Source organism: Onthophagus taurus, chromosome 3, assembly GCF_036711975.1.
Source record: "Onthophagus taurus isolate NC chromosome 3, IU_Otau_3.0, whole genome shotgun sequence".
Lineage (NCBI taxonomy): Eukaryota > Metazoa > Arthropoda > Insecta > Coleoptera > Scarabaeidae > Onthophagus > Onthophagus taurus.
In genome coordinates, this window is record NC_091968.1 from 6,689,108 (window position 1) to 6,714,583 (window position 25,476).

The window sequence follows — 25,476 nt, forward strand, 5'->3', positions numbered from 1 at the left end:
ACCTCAAGATACGCCCTCTTTCAGTCAGATAACTGGTTAAATCGCGGTCTTCTACTAATTCTAGACATTGCTCAATAATCGAAAAAGCAAGGTTCACTCGCCAAATGGCATTTATTTTGTGGTGCAGTTTTTAACTTTTCTGGCACAGCTTGTCTATTTCACAACAAAGACCAAATAATATCTTGCAATTCTTTGCGTATCGATTGATGTTTTTATCACCGACTTTTTACATGCATCCAGTTGTTTTGTTTGTTTTTGGCACGTAGTGTATATAAATTGGTTGCACAGAAAAATACTTATTTAAGAAACAGTATAAGTGTGGAAGGCCATCTTATTGTAACACTTGGATTTTTAGCAACTGGTAAATCTTATCTTAGTCCGTTGTTCTTAGCTTAATCCATTGATTTTTTTCTTTACGTCTGTTCTTGTACAACCTTCAACAATATCATTACTATCAACTATCAGCAATCAAGTGATAAACAAGTAAACGTTTGTTTCTATATTTATTATAGTCATTACTGTTGATATTCGGAAATTAATAATTTAGTGGCAGTACTATCCATCAAAATTTGTCAGACGCTATTTTGGTTCCAAATATTATAAAATGTTCTGCTGGCGAGAACATATGGTCATAGATATATGATCATATTTGATCTATTATAGTATTTGGTACATTACATTGTAATATTTTTCATCAAATATACAGGGTATAGGTTATGAATACAACTAAATTTGAATATGTGGATCCATAATTTTAACCAGTGTGACGAATAAATAAAATCCAAAAGAAATGTTTTATAATTGATTTTATTTTAAATATTAGATCAACCTGACATGTTTCGGTCACTATTGGACGATCATTGAAAAAATGATGACATTTTTTTAACGTAATTACTTCATTTTCTTCGTGGCATTTTAAAGTTTACATATATTTCTGCTAGCAGCAACATTGTTTCATGTTAAGTTTCCTCGTATATCACTTTTATATTTAACGATACCTCCGATGATGGTCCAATAATGACCGAAACATGTCAAGTTGATCTAATATTTAAAATAAAACCAGTTGTAAAACATTTCTTTTGGAAAAGATTTAAAAAAGACCACTTTTTCCTCCGTAAATGTTCTATTTCTATACCTACTCTTGAGGTAAATCTTTTAACATTCGACACCGGTTTTTCTTTTGTGTTTTACGTATAGTTTGCATAGTTTGCGTTTTTCATGGTTTTTGTTGTGGTTTTTTGTAGATATGATTATGATTAAGAGTAACAAAGTTGTTGACTGAAGATGGGAGTTGATCCCGAAACGTTTCTAACCGTTTAATATAGAACATTTACAGAGGAAAAAGTGGTCTTTTTTAAACCTTTTATGTAACAACACCTCTAGTTTAATTTATCGTTTTATTTCTTTTGGATTTTATTTACAACTAAATTTGTTTATCTAACCGTATAAGCTGTAAACTGATTGCGTTAATAGTTCCTGAGATATGTAATTGTTTTTCCAAAATATCTCCGTTACAGGATCTTTTTAAAAACGATGCAAAAGTGACATTTTTACCGATTTTGCCCTTAAATTATGCCAGATAATAGCCAAAGCCAGTAGATAGATGATAGTATCCAAAGATATTAGATACAATTGTTCAAAAAATTTAATAAATTTTGATGTTTTGCAAATGAATTTTTTATAAGATTTTAAATGGAACATTATGTACTGGTTGAATTGCTCATCAAGTTCCCTTTAATTAATGATAAGTATGTTATATGTCTAACTTTAGTAGTTTTTCTGATATTTAAAATTTAAAGAAAAATGTTTAATAAAATATGCCATTATTGACCGTATTATCAGTAATAAAATGTACAATAAAAAAAATAATAAATGAATAAAATGTAATATATTACATTCTGTCTATTTTTATCAATTTTTTTGTTCTTTCTTTTTTGTTTGTCTCTCATTTGTAAAACAGTACTTTAATTAGCAGATTTAACTTTAATTAAACAATAAATTCCTTTCTTATTTAATAAACTATTTAAAGCAAATGCAGAAACAAATTATGAACACTTACTAAACATTGCACAACAAGTAGTTATTAATTAAATTAACAGGCAAACTGACTTTAAGATGAACATAAATAATGAGTTATTAAAATGTTAATTAAATTTTCATAAAACGAATGTTGAAATTTATGCAAAATATTATTTTTGATAAGTAAATAATCAAAAAGTGATAAAAATACAGCGTAAAATTAAATGGCAGAACAGTTGCATATTAGATTACTTATACTTTTTTAAATTCGTAATTTTATGATATTTATTAAGTAATTGTATTAAAATTTGGCAGGTGGTAGCAAAATTCCTTTAAAATATAACATATTAATCAAACAAAAACAGAAAGAACAAAGAAAAACTGACAAGAATAGATAAAATTTAATATTAAGTACAATAGTAACATATTTTATTAAACATTTTTCTTTAAATTGCGAATATCACGAAAACTACTAAAATTGGACATGTGATATACTTAGAACTTGTTGGACAATTCAATTAACATATAATATACAGGCTGTGTATATTGTAATAATGTATCTAATATCTTTGGACACTATCATCTACCTACAAGCTTTGACTATTTTCCGACATAGTTTAATGGCAAGATGAGTAAAAATGTCTTTTTTACATCGTTTTTAAAAACATCCTGCAACGGGCATATTTTGGAAAACCAATTGAATATCTCAGGAAGTATTAACGCTGTTAGTCAGTAACATATACTGTCATATACGGTTGGATAACCAAATTTAATTATATTCATAATATAGTAAAATATACAGCCTGTTTCAGAGTAAGCGCCTTATTTTTTTTAGCCACACTATTGGTACTACTTGCAAAATATTTGGTAGTTATATGTTTTAGGACATTCTCTACACGATGGTGATACCAGATTTTCAATTGGACGAATTATTTCAAAATAAATGGGCGTTCCATTTAAACAAATTTACATACCCGCCGTCACGGCCAAATGCAACAGCCTGTATAAATGAAAATAATTTTACGTTATAGAAGGTGGCGAATCATACAACTTTGGTTTAAAACATGTTTTTCAATACAGGCCTTATATATTTTTTAAGCTTTTAATGGGATGTTGCTTTTGTTTTGAATGGGATACTCATTTAAAAAATCTGAAAATCTGAAAAAATTTTCAGCCAGATACTGACATCTTAATCCATTGATTTTCTTCTTCACATCTGTTGCACAACCTTCAACAATGTCACTTAGAGCCTCAGCAATTGATTGATGAACAAGTAAACGTTTGTTTCTGATTTTATAGTCATTACTTTTGACATTGTACAACATTTTATAACGCTTCATACTCGAAAATTAATTTTGTAGTAGCTACTGTCCACTGAAACTTATTATTTTGGTTCCAAATATCATATCGTTCTGTTGACGAGAACATATGGTCACAGACATATGATCATATTTAAACTATTATACAGGTGCGGCAACATAACTTCCTTTTTTCAAAACTTAATATAATCTATTGTATGAATCAGAAAATTTGTATTTGTTTTTTATAATGTAGGCATATACATAAAATTTGGTTTCACACAGTTTTGAAGATCAAATCAGGTCCCCCACTATCCATACACTCAGTAAACCGATTTCTGAAATTTGTCATTACTCTTGCCAGTATAGCAGGGGTTATTGGCAATTTCATTATTTTATCATCGATGCTCTTGAACTGTGCGCCGTTGCACCGCCTTGTTGGAACCAAATGTCCAACTCATCTAGCCGTGGTGATCGCAACACTAAAGCTCTCACTGCCTCAATGTTCTCAGGTGCTCTAATGAGATTCCAGTACTTCGTCTTGTCGGACTTGCAGTTTATCAACGTAATGACCCACGTAACAATTGATTGCCGATCCGGAACAGGGGCCAACGGGGCTAAATTAAAGCGATTCCGAAAGGTCCACTGGGTTGCGATTACAGAATATCCACTCGAAAAGTAGGCCTCAACGGAAAACGCACGCTCTTCACTGTTCCAACGCATGATGGCGCCTGAACTTTGTCAGAACAAAACTTTATAATCCACCCTCTCGAACGAGACCACAGGCGCTCCGCTACGACATCAACCGACTAAATGGCGCACATTTCGAAAAAGGAAGTTATGTTGCCGCACCCTGTAATATTTGGTATATTACACTGTAATATTTTTCATCAAAGATATATGATAGAATAGATCTATGACATAAAACTATGATAGTGTAATACCGGCCTTATCATGGCACACTTTACCTATGGAAAATAATTCACAGTTGTGATATAACAAGCAACAGCCTCCACAATGGCTTATGGACAACCCCATTTCTCGAAATTATGCACCAAAGTTTTTGAAGCTTTTAAGCTTTAGAAATGGATTATGATCTTCATTGGTCGCAATGTTCTGGATTCATTTTTTAAGAAATATGAAAGATCATAAGATAGGGATGACGGTCATTTTAATAGTGGCTTCAATTGATATATAACCTGCATCTTGTAACCCTCATAAAGTGCATGAACATAATTCCAATAACTTCTCTGGTATTTCAATAAGTTTGCACAATCTCTAAACGTTAGTACGTCTTGAATGATATTGAATTGTCTCATCTTTTTATTTATTTTTCTTTTTTTTTGTAATAAAAAGAAGATTTCAAACAAATCGCTTTTAGTGTCGTGTGAAAAATGTTAAAAGAAGAATTACGTAAAGCTTTATCTACGTATAGGGAGATAGTGGGTCTCTTTCAGATGGACACGTTTCCATTTGGGGATATTCTCAAGCGGTAGAAATCGTTGTAGACAATTTCCAGATGAAAGGCATCAGGGAAACGGGAATAAATGATGATGCATAAATTTCAAACGCGACGACCTCTCATCGCATCTGCTGAAACGTAATTAGTTGGTCGATTCGGATAAAGTTTTATTACACGCGTAGGGATGCTAAATTTTCAAACATCGCCTGAGTCGCTCAACGGGATAATTATGAACTTTTCGTTTGATGATGACAAAAAAATCGAAAATAATTAAACATATTATTAGTAAAAATTTGATATTTACGGATTTATTTGAAAATACAAAAAAAATCGTTGTTGCATAGTCGATAATAAAAAAATAAAAAGAATTGCAGCCGTTAACCCAGATTTCTTTTCCAACGAAATGTACAAAGACCATTGTTTATTTAAAAGTTCACGAGTGCAACTGCGGTGATTCAAGAGAATTTTACACATGATAAACGAGAGAATTGATGCAATTCTAATTTAATTATTAATCCTATTAAAAAAGTAAACTGAAATTTTTATTAAAAAATATTTATTTAAATTTGTTTCAAATTAAGACCAAAAGGACATCATGTTTTCGCTGATTTAGAGCTTAGATTGTACATTTATTAATTACGAATTCTGGTTGGTGGCGGCGATGTTCAAACAGGCGTCGAACGCAGACCGGTGAAAAGCTGGGGGACCTAAAAGGGGGCTCTCCATTTACCAGTAGGAAGAGCGGTCGAACATAATTAAATTTTTAGCCACCTTAGCGCACCAGTGCGTTTGGCGTGTCTTAATTGGCTAACTAATTGTTACCTCAAACCTTTTCCTAAGCGCCGCGGCAGGGGTTTCCGATTTGCAAACGGGGTAACGCAACTAACGGTCACCACCCTTCCCGTGCTTTCAAAAGACCGCCCAAAAAACAAAACTACCCCTACTAATTACCGACGTTACTTACTTGACCCGTTTGATATTATTCCGAGTATTTTTCAATTATCTCTTGTTGCGTGGGATTCTTTTATGTTCTTTTAAGTTAATTAAATTATTTTGTATGGAGAAAAAGTAATTAACTATTTATAGGGGAGTTTTATTTGATTCTTATTGGAATACAATGTGGGAATGAGAATGAAATTTTTGTATTGTAGCTTGCGAAACACCTGGCAAAATGTTGTACACTTTGAAATTAATTGCTGGTTCCTGACTCTGATTCTAGCTCTGCTGGTGATACTGAAATGTTCTCGTTTTTACATCATTCAATTAATTCAAGCTAATGTACTAAAACATCTTTGACGCATCGATGACGACTCTTTTGACGTCCAAGTACTTGTATTGTTTTGCCTGTCATAAAATTATTTACATTGCCAAATTTCTACTTCTATGAATCTATTTGATAATTCTTTAAGATTTGTAAGGATTTCCTGAAATATCTAAAAAAATTTTTTGGGATATATTAGGATATATTTTACCTAAAAAGAAAGTTATTAAAGACATCTGTGGTTTTCTCAAATCTTTTTGCATTAGCAGTGCGCATCTTTTTCACGTGTACAGGGTGTCCAAATTTCGATGGGTTTGCAGGGTATCTCAGTTATTATGAAAGATAGAAAGTTGCGGCTTTCGCGAACCTGAGCTACTTTTTTGTGAAACTTACAATGGCGCAAACCAAATTTTTATAGCCCTCTTCGTTTTTGATATAAAGGGAGTGTTTGAAATTTGCGATTTTCAGACACCTCCTGTCCTGTATCTCGGCTATCTGGAAACTTAGTAGGAAAGTAAAAACGGGTTCTAATAGATTATTTCACGTGGAATCCAATGGTGCACGTAGAATTTTTCTAGTCATCACGGTGTTTGAGTTATAAAGACAACTCAAATACTGAATACTCAACTTCTAAAATACTTAACTCTTTATTTATAACTCAAAAACCGTGATGACTAGAAAAATTCTACGTGCACCATTGGATTCTACGTGAAAAAATCTATTAGAACCTGTTTTTACATTTCCGGGTAGCCGGGACACGGATTTCTGAAAATCGTAAATTTTGAAACACTCCCTGTATATCAAAAACGAAAAGGGCTATGAAAATTTGGTTTGCGCCATTGGAAGTTTCACAAAAAAGTAGCTCAGGTTCGGGAAAGCCGCAACTTTCTATCCTTCATAATAACTGAGATAACCTGCAAACCCATCGAAATTTGGACACCCTGTACACCGCTGGAAATTGCATCATCATTGATGAATGATGGTCCAAACAGCCTCAGTGATTACATGAACTGTGTAAAATTGAATGTTAAGTCGTTTGTACTGTTTTTTACGAATGAATTAAAGATATTTAATACTATAATGCAACTCAATAATAGTCAGTCAGAAGATTATTATGGTATGTTAACGAGCATTTTAAAATTTATTGCTTACATCATTGTTGAACCATTAATCATTGTTATTAACAAATGTGTTCAACAGTTCATTTTCCCTAATGAGCTAAAAATTGCGAGAATATCTCCTATATACAAGAAAGGTGATGTAAATGATTCTAACAATTTTCGGCCAATAGCTACAGTACCGCTCAGAAGTATATAATAATTTGGTTTTTCCCACATAACTTTTCTAATACTGGATGAATCTTCACACAATTTTTAGACTATGCATAACGAGTGAATACAATTATATTATAGTCCAGAGCAGTGGTTCCCAAAGTGGTTCCTACGGACCCCTTGGGGTCCCTGTAAGTTCTCAGGGGGTCCGTAGCAAAATAAAATTAATTCGGGGGTTCGTAGCTAGCGTTGGGGGGTCCGCAAAAAGTCAGTTGTTGTAGTATATGTAAGTCTGTGAAGTGTATTAAGAACTAAATTTGTAAGATAGTATAGCGCGTATATAAGATTTGTAAAGGACAAAAAAATATTTCAAGAATTATGATTTGTGAAATGTTTGGAAACTGATACAAAAGATGAAATTATATTTAAGGAATTAAATATTTTTTTGAAGCAAAAGCTATTCCTTTGTGTAATATCATCTGCGTTGCTACTGATGGTCCTCCGGCAATGGTAGGACGCCATCGAGGTTTTCTTAAAACAAGCAGTACCGAATATATTAACAGTACATTGTGTCATTCATCGACAACATTTAGTAGCAAAAAATCTTACATCGCTCACTGAATTATATGATTAGAGCAGTTAATAAAATCAAAAAGAATGCGAGATTATTTGCTCAACTTTGCCTGGAGAATAATGAAGGTAACACTCGTTTGCTACTGAACACAGAAGTACGTTGGTTGTCTAGAAGTGTATGTTTGAATAGATTTTACTCACTTTTTGATTACGTTTTAGAATTCTTTGAAACTGAAGACAATGATCTGCGACTTAATTTATTTCATTCAAGAAATGATATGTTTACCAAATTTAACGAAATCAATTTGAAGCTGCAAGGCGATTGGTTGAATTAAATAAAAACAAAAAGTGTAATATCTGCATTCGTAAAAAAACTTTTTTTTATAAAGAAAAGTTTGGAAGAGGAGAATTCTCTTAATTTCCAAAACCTTTTTAGTTACAAAATCGTGATGTTGATTTGCTTGTATATTGTCAGCACTTGGGGGCACTTCACTTAGATTTCAAAAAAAGATTTGAAGACATTCTTCATTTGGTTATTACCGATTGGGTGTTGGACCCTTTTACATACAAATCAACTAGCTCTGTGTTTATTCATTAGCAACTTATCGAGCTAAGTACAAACGAAGAATTAAAACCAATGTTTGTTGACGGATATGAAAAATGTTGGTTCCAAAAACAGATACCAACTTTATATCCCGAAGTATAGGACACTGCGGAAAAGTTTTTAGTAGCTTTTTCGTCTTCGTAGTTAATGGAACGTAGATTTAGTGCGGTTATGAACCTGATTACGAAAAAAAGAAACCGACTTGATGTTAGTGCTCGTAGTGACTTGCGGCTATTGCTTACAAATATAGAGCCAAACATAAACAATTTGATCACAACTCATCAGGCTCACCCATTACCATGACCACTGCATTCCGGTAAAAATAGTTTTAGTAGCACGGAACTGACAAGGGGGTCCACGATCACATTTTGGCTCAAGAAGGGGTGCGTAGCCATAATAAGTTTGGGAACCGCTGTTCCAGAGGATACAATATATGCTAAAGCATAGAGGCATGACAAATTTCGGCCTTAGAAATAACTTTTATTTTAATTTTTTGTTTCGCGTTATTTTCACGTGATATTTTCTGAAAGTTATGAAATATTATTCTTAAGAATGAGTAAAAAGAAAGAAGTTCGAGATTTGTCGGAATCGACGCAGAAGGCCATCATATAGGGTGCTCGACAAGGATGCACACAGATCCAGCTTACCACGCAGATATCATCGGTATTAAAGACGTGGTTGATACTTGGTTGCTTCGTGATGAAGAAACTAAAATGATAGACCTCAAATCACCGGCTGGAGGACAAGAACGGTGTAATGCTGTGCAGAGCGAACACACGGCTCACGACGGTGTACATTAGAGGAGAATTGTGATGTTCTGCGCAGCGCCAACCGTCTACATCGACGGTCAAGAGGAGGCTGAAGAATGCAGCACTCATTGGTCGACGTCCGATAAAGAAACCACTCGTTTCAGCTAAGAACAGGAAGGTACGCGTGGAGTAGGCGAATGCACCCCTCAACTGCACCCATCAGCAGTAGGAGAACGTCCCTGTGAAGCGACGAGAGCAAGTTCCTGCTATTCGGAACTTATGGCATAACGCATACGTCATTCTTTGGGCACTCGCTTCGATCCCAAGTACCTGCTTCTCACGATGAAGCATGTCGGTGGTTCCCGTCATGGTGTGGGGGTGCTTCGGCGCTGCTATCACCGGCCCTCTGGTTCGCATCACGGGCACCATGAACCGCCAAAAGTACAGGGACTGTCTGCAAGATGATATGCTTCCTTGGCCACGCAAAAACATGGACCGGTGTTGGCTATTTCAGCAAGACAATGATCCCAAGCACACATCCAAGAATGTCCAACTGGATCGCGCAGCGTTGAGTGGCGGTATTGGACTGGTGCAGCCAGAGCCCGGATCTCAACATCTTCAAACCACTGTGGGACACTCTTTGACACAAGTTGACGGGCATTCGGACCACTTCCGCCGACGAAAAGCTCCAACAGCTGCAGGCGAAGTGGGTGAAGGTCGACCAGTCCACTATCGCTGCATTGATCGATTCCATGCCCAAGAGGATGGGTTATCCAACCAAGTACTAGGTTGCTCTACATGGCTGATTGCCGTTCACGATTGTTATGTTGATATTTCTTGAGTTATGATTTATTTTTGTTAACATCGCTTTATAGCGTATTTTCGTATTTTAATAAAAATAATTTTTTAATAACTCAAAGTTGAAACGGATTCTTCTACACAAATCTATGTCAAAAAAGTTATGTGGGAAAAACCAAATTATCAATTACTTTATTTGGTACTGTATCTTACCAATAATGCCAAAACTTTTTGAGCATGTGTTGAAATCGCGGCTTCTTGATTATTTGTACAAGGAAGATGTTTTCAGTAAGCATCAATATGGCTATGTAAGGAAATCCTCAACAACTAAAGCTCTAATTGATCTACATGACCAAATCATTGATGGTTTTAATGAGTCAAAAAAAAATTCGGCACTAATGTTGGACCTTACAAAGGCATTTGATTGTGTGAATCATAAGATACTGTTAAAGAAACTGGAATATTATGGCATCAGACATCCTACGATAACAGTGTTTCAATCGTACCTAGAAAATCGAAGACAGGTGGTCCAAGTTGGTAATAATAGATCGACCATAAGAAGGGTGGAAATCGGTGTACCGCAGGGATCCATTTTGAGTCCAATTTTATTCCTTTTATATGTGGAAATCTTCCGGAAACTCTGAACATGTGTAAGACGATAATGTATGCAGATGACACAACATTGATAAATATATCTAGTACAGTTGAAGAGCTACACGAAAATAAAGGTCCCAGTCAAAAGGTTGCATCAGATTGGTTTAAAACGAACAAACTTAAGCTGAATGAAAATAAGACACAAAAAATTGATTTTAATACTAAAACAAATAATAACGTCTCGGCAGTTAAGTTACTGGGGCTGTAGTTTGAAAACTCTTTGAAATGGAATCTACAAGTGGATGTAATAGGAAAGAAGCTTAGCTCAGTAGTTTACCAACTTAGAACACTTATAAGCCTAACAGATTTGTAAACAATAATGGTGGTATATTACTCGAGTTTCTAGAGTGTGATGTCATATAACATTCTGTTTTGGGGAAGTTCACCAGGAGCAGAGCGTATACTCTTAATTCAGGAAAAAAGCAGTAAGAACGCTATTCAAAAGTTGTAGGCCACTTCTTATAAAATCAAAAATAATGCCCGTTTACTCGTTGTACATTTATAAATGTTTGATGTTCGTAAAAGAAAATCTGAATGGTATATTATGCCGAGAGGAGTTACATAAGTACAGTACGAGAAATCAAAAATTGTTACAAATCCCTTACCATAGGTTCTCGACATGCCAACAATCTGTTTACTACCAAGAAATACGATTTTATAATAAATTGCGGGAGGACACAAAATCCCTTTCACGAGAACAATTTAAACATGTCCTAAAATTATGAATTCACGGATAAGCCATTTGTAATTGTCACTTATTGAAATTGTAAACGTACTCTTGACGACTGGTAACTTTATGTTTTTTTTTTTTGGAATAAATTATTATTATTATTATAAATAAGATCAAGTTCTCCATTGACAGTAAGCAACATTTCCAAACTACGATTAGTAGTACATAGCTTTCTGCAAAAAGTATTTATTAATCTATAAGCAGATCTAGTACTGTATTAACAGTATCTAGTCTTCATCCAACCTTATTCAGTATATGAGGAGTCTTTTGTGAGCCAACAAATAACGTTCGTGTCAAACTAATTTCAGATTAGGGATTTAGTATGTCTAAAAATGTTTGCTTTTTGACAATTTAAACATGTTCTTGACCACAATTGTACAATGTGTTAATTAATTATCGGAGCCGACGTCATCATTACAAGTATGCAACCAATGTCACAGTATTGGAATTGCAATACGCGATTTGCGTATTTGGTTGCATATTTGCAATGATGACGTACGATAATTAATTAACACAGTGTATGTCTTAATTCATATGTGGATAAAAAATCGAATGGATAGTCTTTTTAACTCCCGGAAGCGCAAATTATGAAATAATATCAAAAATAATTTTTCAACATTTTTCTGGTACATACATTTTTACAATGTTTATAGAAGTTTCGCACAAGCGTTGCGTTTTGAGCTGATTTAAAGTATTTAAAAATTGTTTTTCTAAAAAATGGTTCAATTGTTTGTCCTTGCCTTGTTCGTATTGTAGTGATTGTATATCCGGGAATGAGTCAACGAAATCAACATTTATTCGAGATAGAGTATCCGCTACTTAATATACCTAATATTTGAAGTATATTTTGCAATAAAGTTTAAATAACGCGCTTGATGTGCAGTTTTTTCTGTTTTAGAAAAAATAGCATTTATTAAATGCTTGTGGTCAGTGTAGACCACAAATTTATTTCCGTCCAGATAATGTAAAAAAAATTTAATGGCAGAATAAATCGTTTAGAATTCTTTGTCGAATGTTGAATATTTTATTTGACTTGGACAGAGATTTTTTGAGAAAAAACCTAAAGGTTGCGCTCTGTTGTTTACGGTTTGTGAAAGAACTGCTCCTATAGCTGTGTTAGAAGCGTCTGTAGTTAGTGATAGTGTGGCGTGTGGTGAAGGGTGTCCAAAAATGGTTGATTGAGCTAATTTTTCTTTTAAGGTTATAAAAGCTTTGTCATGTGCAAGTACTGATAAATGTTTCTTTTTTTGTATTAAGAGTATTGGCAAGATAAATCTATGATAAAAATTTATCATTGCCAAAAATCTTTGTAGATCTTTAAGCGTTTTTGGTTTTTGGAAATTTTGAAATTGCTACCTCGTTTATTTTTTCCTGGCATATGTCAAGGACCTTGAATATTATAGCTTTTTCACTACTTCCAGTTTTTGAATCTGATTCTTAGATTTTCTTTATTTTCACTGCCGTTCTTTTGGATCACGTGTTCTATGGTGCGCAGGAGTTCGACGTTTCGGAAAGAAAATCATATGATAATCCACTTCACTCCATGATGCAAAATATTGAATAATTGCAGGATATAAATAAATTTGTTACATGAAAGAAAGAACTTTTAAAATTTTAGTTCCCTTAAAAGATCTTGACTTCTGGTTTTCCAGTCATTGTAAACTTGTTCAGATCTAGTACTCTATTAGCAGTATTTGTTCTTCATCCAACCTTATTCAGTCTTCTATGAGGAGTCTCTTATGAGCCAACGAATAACGTTCGTGTCAGACTAAGTACTTAATTTCAGGTTAGTTTTTACGATTCCTAGTTTTTTTCTATTTGGATTATTTGGGGCTACCTCCTTTATTTTTTCTTGACACATGTCAAGGACCTTGAATATTATAGCTTTTCACTACGTCCAGTTTTTGGATCTGACTCTTAGATTTTCTTTATTTTTACTGCCGTTCTTTTGGATCACATTCTATTTCGACGTTTCGAAAATAAAATCACATGATAATCCACTTCAGTCCATCAGGTAAAATTTTGAAGAATTGTAGGAATTACATGAAACGAAGGACTTAGAAAACTTGAGTTCCCTTAAAAGATCTTGACTTCTGGTTTTCCAGTCATTGTAAGTTTGTTCCAAAGCAGATTTAGTACTGTATTAGCCTTATTCAGTAGTCAGTCTTCTGGCTGAACCTCGCCCTTCATCGATTATGTTACTCTAATTGTGTTTGGTTTAGAGAGAAATACAGACCTTTATTATTCAGTCTTCTATGAGGAGTCTCTTGTGTGCCAACAAATAACGTTCGTGTCAGATTAAGTGGTTAATTACAGGTTAGTTTCCACGATTTCTAGTTTTTTTTTTCTATCTGGATTGTTTAGGACTACCTCCTTTATTTTTTCCTGACATATGTCAAGGACCTTGAATATTATAGCTTTTTCACTACTTCCAGTTTTTGGATGTGCCTCTTAGATTTTCTTTATTTTTATTGCCGTTATTCTGGATCACGTGGTCTATGGTGCACAGAAGTTTCTGGACTGACATTCTATTTCGACGTTTTGGAAAGAAAATCACATGATAATCCACTTCAATCCATTATGCAAAACTTTGAAGAATTGTAAGAATTACATGAAACAAAGGAGTTAGAAAACGTAATTAAAAGATCTTGACTTATAGTTTTGCAGTTATTGTAAATTTGTTCCAATGCAGATTTAGTACTCTAGTACCAGTATCTAGTCTTCATCCAACCTTATTCAGTCTTCTATAAGGAGTGTCTGGTGAACCAACAATTAACATTCGTGTCAGACTAAGTGGTTCATTTCAGGTTAGTTTCTACGATTCCTAGTTTTATTTCTATTTGGATTCTTTGGGGCTACCTCCTTGATGTTTTCTATGGTGTGCAGGAGTTTCTGGACTAACATTCTATTTCGACGTTTTGGAAAGAAAATCACATGATTATCTACTTCACTCCATCATGCAAAATTTTGAATAATTGTAGTAATTATATGAAAAGATCTTGATTTCTGGTTTTCCAGTCATTGTAAACATCCGAATAATTATTTTATGATAACCACTTTCTTTGTTGTACTTGTGATGAGGCGAGTGTTTTTAAAGGCATCTTCCAGAAAAGGTGAGATCATTTGGGGTTGGTGCAGAATCTATTATTCCATTTGGCACAAATGCAAATAAATGAATCACAAATGAATGATGAAATCACTGCTTCGAAGAAGTTCATTAACAATTCTTCTTTGAAACATAGATGTGTTGAATGCGAAGATAAATAGGTATTTCTTGTGAGTGAAATGTATTCTGAAGCTTTTTCAATAAAAATTTAATTTCAAATGTTAATAATTAAAAATTAAATAATATTTTGCAGAAATTATTATGGAACAAGAACCCATAAACACTCAAAATCATCTCCTTTATCTGCCCACTTCGCAGATTACATTTCTTCTTGTAGCAAAAGCTGATTCAGTAAAATTTTTACATCCATTAGCTAATCATAACTCTTGATGCCCCATCTCAACCCAATTTTACAATCATTAAATTTTATTAATAAAAAATTAATTAATTAATTTTAGTTACAATTTTTTAAAGCAAAATTATTTTGTTGAAAATTTTGAAAGGAAATTATTGAAAACTCGTTACAGCTAAATTATAAAACACAGGATAGAAAGGGAATTTAATTAATTTTGTAAAAAGAGTTGTGCTGCCACCATATAGATTTAAATAAAAAAAGGAAAACAAGATTTATGTGATTATTCGACGTTTATTGGATTCTCTAGGTTACCTTAAAAGAATTTTACATTTTTAAATTTCGTAATCAATTTATTGAGAATTCTACGAATTTTATCAAACTTTTTTCCTACCTCATTTGGTTTTCGCAACCAAACCGGAATCATAATCAGGCATAATCATTGCTTCAATGTCAATCTTTTAATCTACATACACAAAAAAATGATCTCAAAGGATTTATGTCAGGGTCTTTTCCGTCTTGATTTCCCACCTACTACACTAACAATTAAAAATTATACCCAAATCGATGGATTGACCTTAGTACTTAACATTTGTAACAATTTAAAGAGATGTAATGATAAAAAATCTACGTCTAGAAAAGATTATCTAGATTTATTTGTATTTTCCTGCTTTTAATTGAGCCAATGTAAGAGATAATTGAGATTAAAAGATCTAATTAAATTCATTGCGCGTAAGCGTTTTCTAATAACTCTTTTTTTGCGTAATGAGTCATTGTTTAATCGCCGGTTCTTGATCAACAAATAATAATCGAAGAATGCATAATAAGAAAATTGCGCTGGTTTACCACAAACAATTTTATTTTGCACGTCACGGACTTGACATTTTCTATTCTTAGATGAGTTAAGATGAATCTAATAACTACTTTCATTCATTAATTTATTTAAAAAAATTTATTAATGAATCTATTTGTTTAGATTAAATTTGAAGATTTTTAAATCAATTTTTTATTTGTGGTTAATTTTATTATTACCTGTACAAAAAATGTATCCTAAGGCAAACATAACACAGCACAAAACGCACACATACTTATCCATTGTTTTCTTATACGACTATGTTCGTGCATCTCGCAGAGAGACTGCGTTTCTTCTTTTCAGCAAAGGTGGGGCTCCCCCTCTAAATCCTTCTCTTCTCGGGTGTCTCTTGAGGTTGTTTGGATGGGGACACCAAGTTGCAACATTATATGACTTTAATTTTTATCTTTAACTTAATTAAATTAAAATAATTAATAAACAATTTTTTTTTTACAGAAAATTACTTCATATCTTAACCGAACATCGAAGGATTTGGATTCGAAATCGAACGAAATTAAAACAAACTTATCAATTGAAATAAGCAGGCATTTTGAAAATTTCCACGCAAAACTTCAAAGAATCGAAACGAATCTTCACGAGCAATTAGAGCAACATAAAACGTCGAAAAAGAAATCGTTAATTATTACTCGAGAGAAGGTCCAGCAAAATTTAACCTTTTTAACCAAATTATCTAATTGTGCCAAACAGTTACTCAACAAAGAAGATGTTAAATACGACGTCGAATTTATTATTAAAAATTTAATGTTGGCTTTAAAAGTGAAGTGCCATTTGATGCAGCAAGAAGTTGACGACCACATAAAAATTGATTTTGGATCTGCCATCCATGACATAGACGACTCTTACCATTTTCAACGCGACCAAAAAAACGAATTCTTTCTTATCCATACTCAAGATTTACCCGAAGAATACAAACTTAACGATGCCATTTCTTTGGATTCTATTTCAAGTCAATCTACATCATTAACAAATGGTAAAAAAGTTAATTTATACAGTAAAACCTCGATATAACGGATTAATACGGGGAAGGGAGTATTCATTCATATACAGGGTGTTTAGAAATCTTAATGTTAAAATGTTGTATAAAACAAATTTTTTTTTTTTCTGTCACCTACAAATTTGGTGTGACAGCTACCTATGATTTTACTGTATTTTTCGCTAATATTACTCGAATTGCATCAAGTTATTCTTTAAAACAGTGTCAAATTGTGAGTTTAACATACATAAGATAATCGTTGTTAGTTTCTCAACATGTAAAGGAAGTGTATTAATCATCTTAACAATTTTTCCCACATATCTGGTGAACTGACTTTGAAAAACCAGCGACGAAATTTCACTGAACTAGTGAAGCAGTGTTATTATTATTATTGAAAAAAAGAGCGCTTCGACGTCATAGGCCATTAGCACTTACAATAATTTCACTCAGGATCACATAGTAGCACATTAAGAGTATTCAAAGTTGGTCGAATAGTTGTATGTCTTTAAAATATTTGATCAGATTCAATGAGTTTTCATAGGCAGACTCTATGCTTGTTATATTATAAATATTTCTTGCTTGTTCACATAATGTACATTCTAAAATGATGTGTTCTAAAGTGAGTTCCCTACTACAATTTGAACAACGATGTATGGCCAATACGCAATCACTTAGTTTCACTTGTTCTGACCTGCTTAATTCCCTTTCGGAACTTATTCTATAGACATGGAGTTTGATTTTTCTCAAGAAACTTATAAATCAAGGATCTTACATGTTTTGCAATATCTTTATGTCTGCAAAAGTTCACATCCATTGTTACTTTGTCTGCAGCCTCGGATGCTGCATAATCAGCACGTTCATTCCCCCCAATTCCAACGTGACTTGGCACCCATATAAAAATAACTTTATGATTTTGTTTTGTAATGCTATCTAGTGTGCCTAAGATTTGTTGTAGCATTGCTTCTTTTGTGTACAGGTTTTGTAAGGATTTAATACTACCAAGCGAATCACTTATTATTAGAAAATTGCGGTTATTGAGGTTCATATTTATGTATAGTAGTGCTTGGAATATTGCATATAACTCTGCAAGAAATATTGAGGAACATGGTTGAAGCGTCCAGGAATGTTCTGTATTATCGACTGATATTGCACTACCAACACCGTTTTCTTTTTTTGATCCATCAGTGTAAACACAAAAGGCATCAGGATAAGTATGCACTATGTCGTGAAAATCAGCAAGAAACATTGCATGGGGGGCGTTTGATTTTGAAAATTTAGTGAGTTCCAACCTAGCTTCAATGGAATTCAACAACCATGTAGGCACTTCAGAATATTGGTAGGTAACTACCTGAGGTGTGAAGCAGTGTTATCGTGTTAATTTTGGTTTCTCTGTGACTCATCAAGATATCATGATTTTGACAGCCTGTAGATCACGTATCTTATTGCTACTTTTGCTCAAAACATACTATGAAATATGCAAATGTACATTCTGCATCACGACCACTTCGTCATAGTGCTGATTTACCTCTACCAAATCAGACAAATGATTCAGAAAATGATGTCATCGATTTACCTTCATTTAGTGCAATTGAAGATGAAATTCATGATCCCACATAGGTTGGATCATGAAGGTAAGGAACATCATTTCCTAATTCAAGCTGATCTTAACAATCTGGTGCGCGACTTAAAATTATCAAAAAAGCAATCTGAATTATTAGGATCCAGATTGCATCCCTATACCAAGGTGTGTCTTTTTCGTAGCTGTGACGAAGAATTAACAAAATAATTCTCACAATAAGAAAATTTTGTGTATTGCAATGACACTACTTCGGTTATGCACTTGCTAGATATTAAATTTGAACCACAAGTAAAGAATCTTACAGGTTGGGCAAAAGGAACGCGATATATGGCTTTTGAAAACCCCATGATTTGGACAGGGCCTGTAGATCACATATCTGATTGCTACTTTTGCTTGACTAATATAAATGGAATGAATACGGCGTTAAAACATACTGTGAAATATGCAAATATACATTCTGCATCACGACCACTTCGTCATAGTGCTGATTTACCTGCAATGCCAAATCAGACAAATCACGCAGAAAATGATGTCATCGATTACTTTCATGTAGTGCAATTGAAGATGAAATTCATTATCCAGCCTATGTGCCTGTAGGTAAGAAACATCAATTCCAAACTCAAGCTGATCTTAACGACTTAAAATTGTCAAAAAAGCAGTCTGAAGTATTAGGATTCAGATTGAAAGAATGGAATTTGCTTCATCCCGATATTAAGGTCTGTTTCGTAGTAGTGACAAAGAACTAACAAAATACTTCTGCAAGAAAAAAATTTAGTGTATTGCAATAATGTTAGTTCGGTCATAAACTTGCTAGATATTGAATTTGAATCACAAGATTGGCGCTTAATTATAGACTCGTCAAAAAGCTGTATTTCTGCAAAATGGAAATAGATTACTCTCTGTTCCGGTAGCGTATGCTTCTGGTATGAAAGAAACTTACGAAAACATGAAATTGCTACTAGAAAAAATTCAGTATAATCATTTTTAATTTAAACTATGTGGTGATTTCAAAGTTATTGCTTTACTTTTCGGATTGCAGAAAGACTGGCTAAAGCCTCCCTCCTAGGAATAAAAATGTTATCCAACCTCCTCTTGTCGAGCCCACCATAGTACTTCTGCCACCACTACATATAAAACTAGGCCTGATAAAAAATTTTTGTCAAAGCCATGGATCGCAACGGTTCAGGTTTTATGTACTTGAAAGAAAAGTTTCCTAAAGTTAGTGACGCTAAAATAAAGGAAGGAATTTTCGTCGGACACCAGATCAGGGGAATTGTTCAAAGATAACATATTCGAAAAAAAGTTGAGTCCGTTAGAGAAATCTGCTTGGAAAAGTTTTAAAAATGTCGTGCAACCAAGATGTTGAGCAACGAAAAGGCAAGTAACAACTACAAAGTTCTGATAGAAGAACTACTTTCGACTTATCAAGCATTGGGTTGTAATATGTCACTCGAAATTCACTTTTTACACTCTCACCTCGACTTCTTTCCCGAAAACCTAAGAGGCGTCAGCGACGAACATGGAGAAAGATTCCATCAGGATATTTCCAGCGTGGAAAAACGATACCAAGCCAAATAGAGTCCTCGCATGTTGAGCGACTTTTGTTAGACGCTTGCAAGAGCCAAATACTCCAGAAAATCATAATTTTTAGTTTTAAAAAACATATTTTCAAGTTGCAGTTCATGAAAAATCTTAGTAACAAGAAAAATATGGGTGCCAAAATTTTTCTACATCTATTTTCCACCTTAGGAAGTTTAAATAAAATCAGCAAAACCTGGTTTCCAGAGAATTACGAATTGACAGAAATGTTTAGTTTCCTAATTTTCTGTTCTAAATAACAAGGAATGCGTTGCAATTCAAATTAAGTTGATCAGAAACACTGTTCAACCCAAAAATTGCAAAAATTCCCCAAAAACTGGTGTCTTCTGCGTCTAAGTTAACTGATGCTGCTTCCTCGATATATTTCGCTACTCTTGTCCGTTGGTGAACCGTGAAGTGTCCCTCTCTAAATCCGTACTGGATGTTTGGGATTATTTTGAGGAGGCTTAACTCTTCTTGTAATCGATGATGGATGACTCGTTCGAATAGCTTAGATAAGGATGAGAGGAAATTGATTGGGCGATAATTAGCTGGATCCGTATTGATTTTGCCTGGCTTTCTGAACATTAAGATTTGCGCTTTTTTCCATACTACCGGAAAGTAGCCAATTTCCAGACAGCGATTAAAAATTCCTGTGATGTGACTCAGCAGTTTCTCCGGAAGGTGTTTTATTACTATATTAGGTATCTGATCTAGGCCTAGGGCTTTTTTAATGTCGAGGTTTGCTATTTCTATCTTTAGTTCTTCTACTGAGATTCTGTCGGTCTCGGTAGTTGCTGAAGTTAGTAGTGCGATTCATTATATTGTTGGATTGTGGTAATGTGACGAATATTCTCATTATTGATATTCGGTCGAAAACATTCTTCCAGATATTTCGCAAAGGTGTTAGCTTTGTCTTCGTCCGAGAATACTGGTGTTTCATTGTCTAATAGGGTAGGTATTTCTTCATATGTCCGCGTATATTGCTTCAAAACTTTCGATGAGTTTTCTATAATTGTTGATTCTATAAGCATCTAGTCTATTCAATGTAGTTTTTATTTCTGGGTTACGCGTCTGTTGCCATTCTCGGCGAACCCTCCGTTTTTCCTTGATTAGTTCTAAGATGTTTTTAGGGGGAAGGTTGTAATTACTTGTGGGATTCCTTTTGAAGGGTTTCGCTGCTTCCTTAATCTTTAAAGTCAGCGAGCGGATTTTTGCGTCTAACTCGTTCGGAGTAGCTGATGTTGGTAAGTTAAATTCTTGATTATTCAGTGAGTCTCCAAACTCTGCTCAGTTGATGAATCCAACGATCAGCTGGAATTTTAGGTCTGTATTCAGGTTGCTTTGCAAGGGTGGTGATTACTGGCAAATGATCCGAGTTTAACTCGCTGATTACACACAGATTTAACTGGCTGGTAAAATTTTTGGTTATTACTATATCTATAATATCGGGTTGATAGTCGCTTCTATATGGAAAGTAGGTAAAATCGATTGGGCAGTGCACTTGAAAAGCGTGCTTAGTTGCTAATAATTTCATGTTCAGTCCCGATGGATTATCTGCTCTGCATCCTCAGAGTTTATTCTTGCTGTTAAGATCTCCTATAAGTAGGGTAGGTATAGAGCTACTCAACATTGAACTTATGTCAAATTCTAGTAGTTTTTTTGCTTAGGTTGTTTGTATCCACATATGATATTAACTGGAGTTGAGTTGTTTGTTTGGATTGCTATTACGTTACTTCAATAGCGGTGGTTTCACAGCTAAATTGATGGTGTTGAATTTGTCTTTTAATTATAATCGCCACCCCTTCGGCAGCTGTGGCGGAAGGCCTATCTGCTCTATATACATTATATCCTGCTATTCGGAAAGTCTCACTTTTAGCTAGGTGTGTTTCCGTGATACAAGCTCCATCAATCTGATAGCGAGCCAAAAACGCAATAAGAAGAGTTCGTTGTTTTTTAATACCATTGGCTCTGAAATTCAGGATGGTTAGGTCGTGTATATTTGTTAGATTAATCGTGAATTAAATGTGGGAGTGAATGGTTAATTACCAATGTTTTGATTTGTGGTATTAGGGATACAAGGAAATCTTTAAGATAGGGGAGGATGGTAGATAGGAGAGGTGCCTGTGATTCTGAGGATTGTTGTTGGTTTGGTTGATTCTCTACTTGACCTGGAGCAGGCGTGCTTTTTACTGTCGATGCGTAGGTCCTGATATTAGCCTTTCTTTGAGATATTGCTTGTGAGCTTTGGGTTCTTTGCGTAAGATGGACTGAAGTTGTTGGACGATGGTGTGTGTTCGGATATTCGATGTGAATTTTACAGCCTCGATAGCTTGCTGGATGATTTTGGCTACAATTGGCACACTTTGGTGGATCAGCTTGACGTTTTTTGCAATTAGTGTCGTGATTTTTTCCGCATTTGACGCACCTGGGGCTCGTTGAGCAGTTATTTTTCGTATGTCCATATCGTTGGCACATATGGCATTGAGGAATCTTTTGGGAATTCCTCCTGGCTTCGACTGTGATGATTGCGTTGGAGATTTCCTTAACTTGATAGATTTCTTTGGCGTTCTCTGTGGTTTCTAGATCTGCTGCGCATAAAGGTATGGGGTATTTCGACTTATTGAGCAATCTCGTGACTCTTATAGCTGGTAGGTTTAGTTGATTCAATTCGGATTTGATTTCTTTATCGGATATTGATATCGAGACATTGCGTAAGATCACAGAAACAGGTTTACTGGCGGGCTCTTGATAGGTATGGAACGGAATTTTGTTTTCTTTCTAGAATTTGGTGACTGCTCTGTAATCATCAGGTATTTGAATTTTTGTATGTAGTAGTGAAACTGTGTTTTGTGTTCGCTTTTAAGTCAATAACTAGTTGCTGGTGGTTTAAGGCACTATGGTTAAAAATAGGGGGAATTTTTTGGTTTTTATTTTCCTCTTTATTATTAAGGTTGTTTGAAGCCGAAGTACTAGGTTCATTGCTCTCATCAGAAACATCCACTAAGGCGGCATATTTATTTTGAGATAGAAGCGTTGTGGGATCCCATGAGTACCTCTTGTTGATTTCCTTGATGGGAGGAGATAAATGATCGGAGGTCCTTTTGTTGTTCATAGAGAATAACGAAGCCTTTAAGAGGCTTCGAAATGTTTATAACTGCAATAAGTTGTTTATCGAAAAATTCCAATGGGAGTATAAAAACCGGTGCATAAACACGTCGCGCTAGACCTGTTCGGAAACGCGTCCGACTGTGATAAATGCCCGGTCGAGACTAGTGTTAGTTCTACATAGTAACAGTGCTAGTGTAAAACTAGAACTGACACTAGACCTAGAACTAAAATCATTCGGATTTAGCCGCACGTCTCTAAAGACGTCTAAACCCGAATGATTTTAGTTCTTGGTATAGTGTCAGTTCCACATAGTAACAAAGCTAGTGTATAACTAGAACTAACACTATACCTAGAACGAGAATCATTCGGGTTTAGCCGCACGTCTCAATAGACTGCTAAACCCGTATGATTCTCGCTCTAGGTATAGTGTTAGTTCTACATAGTAACAGTGCAAGTGTAAAACTAGAACTAACTCTAGACCTACAAAGTTTCTAGTTCTAGGTCTAGTGTTAGTTCTAGTTTTACACTAGCACTGTTACTATCCTTAATTTATACATCATATAGACAACTCGGGGAATACCTCGAATTTATCTATAAACACATAATAGAGCAACTTTTGAAATAACCCTAGTTGGTTTCTATCTATGAACGCTAACATTTATATTTAAATATACTGATGTATTCAATAGATAATATTAATAGTACGACTTAAATATATTTTGTCCGTTCTAACGACGCGACGTCTGTTATATCGAAGTTTTACTGTACTTTAATGACTTAATAATTTTTGAATTTTAATTTAGACGACACCATCGATGAAGAATCCATAAAAAACACATCATTAGGAGAAAACGATTTATCAACTTCCACTAAAAAAAGTGATATTACATCGAAATATGCCATTTTAAAACGAGATCACTCAAACTCCTCAAGTTTGAGCTTTAGCCAAAAGTCGAGAAAATCTAGTGTGAGTTCATTGGAATCAATAGATGATCAAATGAGTTTTAATACAAAGAGTTTATCGATGAGTTGCGAGAAAATTCCAGATTTACTAGCGGGAAATAAAGAACAAGTTACCGTTACCCATATTAACAGTCCAAGTTCGTTTTACGTGCATTTCATTAAGTCGCGAAATACTTTTAACGAATTAACACGCGTTGTTAGCAAGTATGCTAAAGGAACATGTATAAAAGTCGAACCTGAATTGAGTAAGTATAAAAAATGAATTAAGAAATGAATGAAGATTTAATTGATTAATTAATCAATTTTTAAGATGAAATTTATTTGGTAAAATTTTCCGACCCAAATCATACAAAATGGTATCGCGGTCGAATTACGGAAATTGATAAAATCTCCGATAAATACACTGTATTCTTTATTGATTACGGAAACACTTCCGTTGTATCAAAAAAATGGTAAATTAAATTAAATTAAATTAACCGAATTTATTCTTTATAAACAATTTATATTTGCAGGATCAGATATCTTCCACCAAAATTAATGAAATTCCCGCCATTAGCAATTCATTGTAAATTTTCTGAATTATACCCTTTAGAATCATTTTGGAATATAAACGCGCTATCTTTGATGGCCGATATCGTGAATAACGAAATATTATTGATGATTATTATTAAGAACTCTTTGGATGCGTTGGAAGTTGATTTAATTACTTTGGATGGAACCACTTCCGTTCGAGAAGCTTTGATTTTTAGTAGAGAAGCTGTCCCGATTTTAAATTCAAATCATCTTGTTTTAGAAGCGAAAAAGGTAATTATTAAAAATTGCATGAAATGTTTCATAATATTTTTATTCACTCGATTTAATATTATTAATTTGATATTGTACCGGAAATTTCATATATAGCTCGCAATATATGAATGCAGTAACCATAATTATGAAACTACACTTGCACTGTCCCACATAAAACACAACATAGCTTAATAGTACAGGCATTGGGTAGCTTTGCTTGGAAACCCCGAATGTTTCTGGTTCTAGGTCTAGTGTTAGTTCTACTTTTCGTTCAAAATTGGAACTAGCACTAGATATAGAACTAGAATCATTCTGGTTTAGCCGTACGTGACTCAGTATGGCTAAACCTAAATGATTAGTGCTAGGTTTTGTGTTAGTTCTAGTGATAGTGTAAAACTAGAACTAACACTAGACCTAGCACGGCTAAACCCAAAACTTTCTAGTTCTAGGTCTAGTGTTAGTTCTAGTTTTAATTATTATTAAGCGCTAAATTGTTTATTAGTAGAACTAACACTAGACCTAGAACTAGAAACATTCGGATTTAGCCCCACGTTTGTCAAGACGGCTAAACCCGAATGATTCTAGTTCTAGGTCTTCTGTTAGTTCTAGTGATAGTGCTAGTGTAAAATTAGAACTAACACTAGACCGAGAACTAGAAACATTCGGATTTAGCCGCACGTCTCTCAAGATGGCAAAACCCAAATGATTCTAGTTCTAGGTCTTGTGGTACTTCCA

General features: G+C 34.1%; 2 protein-coding genes across 2 annotated transcripts in view; one reads left to right on the forward strand and one right to left on the reverse strand.

The window, feature by feature from the left end:
* The window catches only part of LOC111413464 (uncharacterized), a 29,434-nt gene extending 13,408 nt beyond the window's left edge, over positions 1-16,026 (reverse strand). The window contains exon 1 of the mRNA XM_023044450.2: positions 15,910-16,026. Coding sequence (XP_022900218.1) covers positions 15,910-15,973 — 64 coding nt within the window. The 5' untranslated portion in view covers positions 15,974-16,026. The remainder of the gene's footprint in view (positions 1-15,909) is intronic.
* The window catches only part of LOC111413462 (tudor domain-containing protein qin), a 104,689-nt gene that overhangs the window by 64,402 nt on the left and 14,811 nt on the right, over positions 1-25,476 (forward strand). The window contains exons 4-7 of the mRNA XM_023044447.2: positions 16,187-16,721; positions 23,796-24,200; positions 24,266-24,407; positions 24,468-24,759. Of these exons, the coding sequence (XP_022900215.2) occupies positions 16,187-16,721; positions 23,796-24,200; positions 24,266-24,407; positions 24,468-24,759 (1,374 nt within the window). The remainder of the gene's footprint in view (positions 1-16,186; positions 16,722-23,795; positions 24,201-24,265; positions 24,408-24,467; positions 24,760-25,476) is intronic.